A 5,066-nucleotide genomic window follows, 5' to 3' on the forward strand; every position below is an offset into this window, starting at 1 on the left:
CTAGGTGCCCAGCTTGGCGTGCTTAACTGATCTAGGTGCCTAACTTACCCGCCCTTTTACTAAGCCGTGGTAGAGGTTTCTACCGCTGCCTAGAACGCTAAACGCTCCGACGCTGCTCCAACGCTCATAGAATTATGAGTGTCGGAGCATTTAGCGCTCTGGGCAGCGGTAGAAATCTGGAACGCTCTTCCGGAGGCTGTTATAGGGGAGAACACCCTCCAGGGATTCAAGACAAGGTTAGACAAGTTCCTGCTGAACCAGAACGTACGCAGGTAGGGCTAGTCTCAGTTAGGGCTCTGGTCTTTGACCTAAGGGCCGCCTCAGGACTGGACTGCTGGACACGATGGACCACGGGTCTGACCCAGCAGCGACAATTCTTATGTTCTTATGGCTTAGTAAAAGGGAAGGTTAATTTTCTTAATTGGCTTAATCAGCGCCATTAATTGAAAGTGCCATGAAAAAATCATTAAGATTATTAATTAGCCGGTAGGCACCTAACTCAGTAGGATTCGTGGAGGATTTGGGGAGGATTTTGGGCATGGTTTGACTTAGGTGCACTAATTTAGGCCAAAACGGCCCCCTGGCCTAAATTAGAATGCACCTAAGATTTCAATGCGTTTCGGTGCCTAAGAGCTTTCCTATGCCAAGTGCTGATGTTCCAGAGGCAGGTATGTACATTTTTATTCTGATTTTTGTGGTGGCGTGAGGGGGGTCAGTGAACGTGGGGGGAGTGTGTGGGTGCCTTTACTTTGTCCCTGCAGTGGTTCTCTGGTCACTTTGGATACTTTTTGGCCACTTAGACCTGTTTTTAGATCACCTAATTCACAACGTATAAGTTCCGTCTAAGCAACATTTGAATATTCCTGCAGGATGACTAAGTCTAGGTCAGCCCACCTCCTGCCCTAACCACTCCTCCCAAGATGACCCTTTCTGCTCTGGGCACACAGCGGGATTCAGAGGCCTAAAAAGTCTCTGGATATCTCTAAAACCCCGTTTTGATTATCATTACTTGGCGACCTGTCTTTTTGATCGTCTAAGTACCGACTTGGGCAGGTTTTTAGATGTATTTCTGTTTCGATTGTGATTAAGATTAAGATTGCTTAGGCGCTGCTAGGCACGATTTTATAGAAGGCACCTAGCAGCGGGTTGACAATCGTGCTCAATGGTGACTAAGAGATAGGTGCAGTTTATAAAATCCAGCCCCTTCTGCACAGCACCACAGCAGTCACTCAACCCACACAAAGTGTTGGGTTTTGAAAAGCTATCTGGACCCCCGGACACGCTAGCCTTCCTGCCTTGTTAAACCTTTTGAATATTGGGCCCTCTGCTTTCTTGTGTTTTTTGACAATTATTCCTTTTGCTATTTTCAGTCTATTCAGGCATCACTGAACCTGGCAGAGACATCTTCACCATACGATGCTTTTCATCAACGGCACTGTCATCAACCCTCCCACTTTCATCCTGTTGGGCATTCCCGGCTTGCAAGAAGTGTATCTTTGGATCTCTATCCCCATGTGTTCGTTGTATCTTGCAACACTCCTCGGAAACGGTCTTGTACTCTTCCTTACACTAACAGTGAAGGCATTTTACAAGCCAATGTACCTTTTGCTCTCTATGTTATTGGTCACAGGTCTTGTTTCCTCCACTTCCACAGTGCCTAAGTTGCTTACCATACTTTGGTTCAACATCAAAGAGATTACCGTTGAAGGCTGCCTCATCCAGATGTTCTTCGTCTATTCATTTTCAGCCATGAGATCTGCAGTGTTGGTGGCCATGGCCTTCGACCGTTACATAGCTATCTGCAACCCCTTAAGATACGCCTCTATTTTAAGCAACAAAGTCATAGCTGAACTAGGACTGGCTATAGTAGCTAGAGGTGTAACTTTGACAGTGCCCATCCCGTTCCTTATTCAGAGGTTGACGTTCTGTAAAACCAATATAATTTCTCACTCCTACTGTGATAATATAGCTGTAGCAAGGTTGGCCTGCTCAGACATAAGAGTTAATAAACTCTACGGTTTGGTTGTTGCCTTTTTTGTGTCTCTCTTCGATTTAGTTTGCATAACTCTGTCCTATTTTCTGATTTTCAGGGCAGTCTTGAGACTTCACTCAAAGGAGGCGTATCTTAAGGCCCTCAACACCTGTGCTGCCCATATCTGCGTTATCTTAATTGCATACACGTTATTTTTCTTCTCTGTGCTAACGCAAAGATACGGGCATAAGGTTCCTCAACATATTCATATCTTGTTGGTTGACTTCTACCTCCTTGCTGCTCCCCTGTTAAATCCCATTGTCTATGGAGTGAAAACGAAAGAGATAAGGGACGGGATAAGCAAAATATTCTTCAAAAGGAAAACCCATTTGAAGAATTACAGTTAGCCTTCTGCTGCTATGACAAATGATTGCAGAACATCTCAAAGTATCAGACGTACCTCAACATGAAAAAAATATTTGAATGACCCGTGCGGTCATTCGGAGCAAGATATTTGACTGCGTTATAAATTCACGTGCGTTGTATTGCTTTTATCCATTTATAATTATGTGTAATGAAAGCTGATGCCAGTCAGAAATGCCAGTGTAGTAACCATTGTCAGTTCACAAATGGGAAAAAAGAATACAGCAGTTCGTTATTTCAGATGTAACAACAAAATAAAAAAGGTGGGAGTCCCACATTGGCCTTGATTTAAATGATCTTGTGTTATATTGAGCTGTGTTATATTGGAAGGTCCTTGATAAGAGGAACCCCTTGGCAGCTGCTCTCTTTGAAATGGGAATGTAGGTTTCTGGAAGATCGACATTTATAAGTCTCAAACAGAATTAGCAAAATACACTTTCTATTCAGAATAAATAAGAAAAGAAAAACCAGATCTGAAAAAAATGGTTTCAAATAACTCATTTCCTGGCTTCGCCAATCGAATGCAAAAGGTTAGTCTGGATAATTGGCATTCGACTGTATTTAGAACATCATACGAGGGTAGTTTGAAATGTTCAGTAAAACAAATATTAAAAAAAATTTGACAAAACCTAATTTTCGACGGACTATGTTGAGAAACGTAACTTTTTTTTCCCCATTTTTTAGATTTAACTTGTTTATTTACAGAACTTTTCAAACCACCCTCGTAGATGATTACATTTTACACAATCAGGTTTCAAGAAAACATTTTAGCGCTGAAACCCTATTGGAAGCGTATAAGTATTGGCCCATTCAACCAAGCTATGCGTTTGTTGTGCTGGATCACCAGCTTTTATTGTTCTTGGGATTGGTAGTAAAGTGTATTCTTGGCTGGAAGGATTTATGACAAGTAGATCTTACAGTGTAAAAATGAAAGGAGAAATTGCCGAAGAGTGGACAGGTGGGGTGTCTCAGGGCTCACCACTTTCATCAATACTTTTTAATGTAATGATTGGGAGGGACTGAGGGCAACTAGTGCATCTGTGGTCATGTGAGGTCCTCAAAGCTAGTGCCTATATCCAGGAGGGAGTCAGGGATTCTCCCTCACAAATTATGCTACTATATCAATGGGCAGTAGAGGGCGCTGGTTCACTGACCTGGCAGTTAGGCTCTCTTCCGGGAGGTGGCGCTAACTGGCCAGAACAGGTCCTGCCTAACTCAGAGGGGTGGGACTCAGGCAGAGAGCAGTATATCTGTTTCAGTTTGGGAGGTCCCTTGGGAGGAGAGGTCCCAGACGGAAGAGACTTCCCTGAGCTTAGGGAGCTTAGTAAGAGAGAACTTTTCCCTAGCTGAGGGCTGAGAGGAACCCTGGGGAAAGAATGAAGGGAGAGAGAGCCCGTTGAGAAGAGAAGGTTCTTGGTAGCATGGTTAAGGTAAGCCCCTAAAATATTGGACTTGTATTCTAAGAGTTGGACAGAGTTAAAACTGCTAAAGAGACTTTTAGCTGACCCTGTGTTTGGGGTGGGGCAGCTGGTGTTTCTGTTGGTTGAAGAGTTTAACTGTTCCTTAACCCCGTGAAATTTACAGTGCAAATGTATTAGCAAAGTGTGCGCAGCACTTTTCCTGCAATTCCTGTTCATCCTGGTCATCACAATCATTCACACTCCTATATTGGAAGGTGCTATAAAGAGATTCATTTCGGCCTTTTAGCCCTTCAGGCTTCCTATTGACTACAAGCATGAAGAAAGGGAGGTAGAGAATGGGGAACAGAAATAGTGAGGAAGAAGAACGGGAACACTAAAGAAAGAGAATCCATAAGATCAGACGGAATGAAGCGAAAGGGAATTTAGTCATTCACATTTCTGAACCCGTACCCCAAAGAACTTACAATTTAAGTTGCTACCTGCAGAAACAGGGGATGAAGTGATTTGCCAGATATCATACAGGGGATCACATAGACTTTGTGGCTCTGGGAATTTGTAGTCCTGCTTGGCTACTTTTTTATACTCACAAGTTCCTAGGTGGGCAGGGATGGGATAGGGTTACCAGTGTAGGAAAAAAGATCAACAACAAAAAACCCCCAAATGCTCTACTCTTGCCCAAAGACGTCAAAATCACTCTCTCAAAACTACACAGAAAAAAGTGGAGAAAAAAGACCGCAGTGAGCAAAGTACTCTGCTCAATTCAAGCCACAAGTACCAAGTTCACGACGACGGAACCTTCTCCCATACCTGGTGCAACCCCTGTGGAGTTCCCCAAGGCTCCCACCTATCACCTTCTCTGTTCAATATCTACATGGCATCACTGGGACACATGTTATTGAACCGAAACCTGAAATCCTACATTTATGCAGATGACATTACAATCATCATCCCTATTACCTCACTGTCACAAGAGACAGAACAACTCATCTCAACTGTCCTCACTATGGTTGAACACTGGACCACTCGCTTCAAACTGAAACTAAACCCAGAAAAAACCAAATTTTTCCTTGCAAGTCCCAACCACAAACTAACGACCACCACTCTGCAACTTAACGGGCTAACTTATCCAATCAATCCCACCATTAAAATTCTCGGAGTCATCCTGGACCGCTGCCTCACCTTTGAAGACCATACCAATGCCCAGGTCAAAAAATGCTTTTCCACTCTTTGGAAACTCTGTTCTATCAAAC

The 5,066-nt window shown here is 43.5% G+C and overlaps 1 protein-coding gene across 1 annotated transcript; it reads left to right on the plus strand.

Moving 5' to 3' along the window:
- Positions 1–1,416: 1,416 nt before the first annotated feature.
- Positions 1,417–2,379, plus strand: LOC117362325 (putative olfactory receptor 52P1). The gene has a single exon (XM_033948555.1). The coding sequence runs from the start codon at positions 1,417–1,419 to the stop codon at positions 2,377–2,379; it is 963 nt and encodes a 320-aa protein (XP_033804446.1).
- The last annotated feature ends 2,687 nt before the right edge of the window (positions 2,380–5,066 follow it).

This window comes from Geotrypetes seraphini, chromosome 6, assembly GCF_902459505.1.
Source record: "Geotrypetes seraphini chromosome 6, aGeoSer1.1, whole genome shotgun sequence".
Classification (NCBI taxonomy): domain Eukaryota; kingdom Metazoa; phylum Chordata; class Amphibia; order Gymnophiona; family Dermophiidae; genus Geotrypetes; species Geotrypetes seraphini.

What these genes read in the sequence shown, in the direction of transcription:
- LOC117362325 (XM_033948555.1), top strand. Translation starts at nt 1,417, where the DNA reads ATGCTTTTCATCAACGGCACTGTCATCAACCCTCCCACTTTCATCCTG.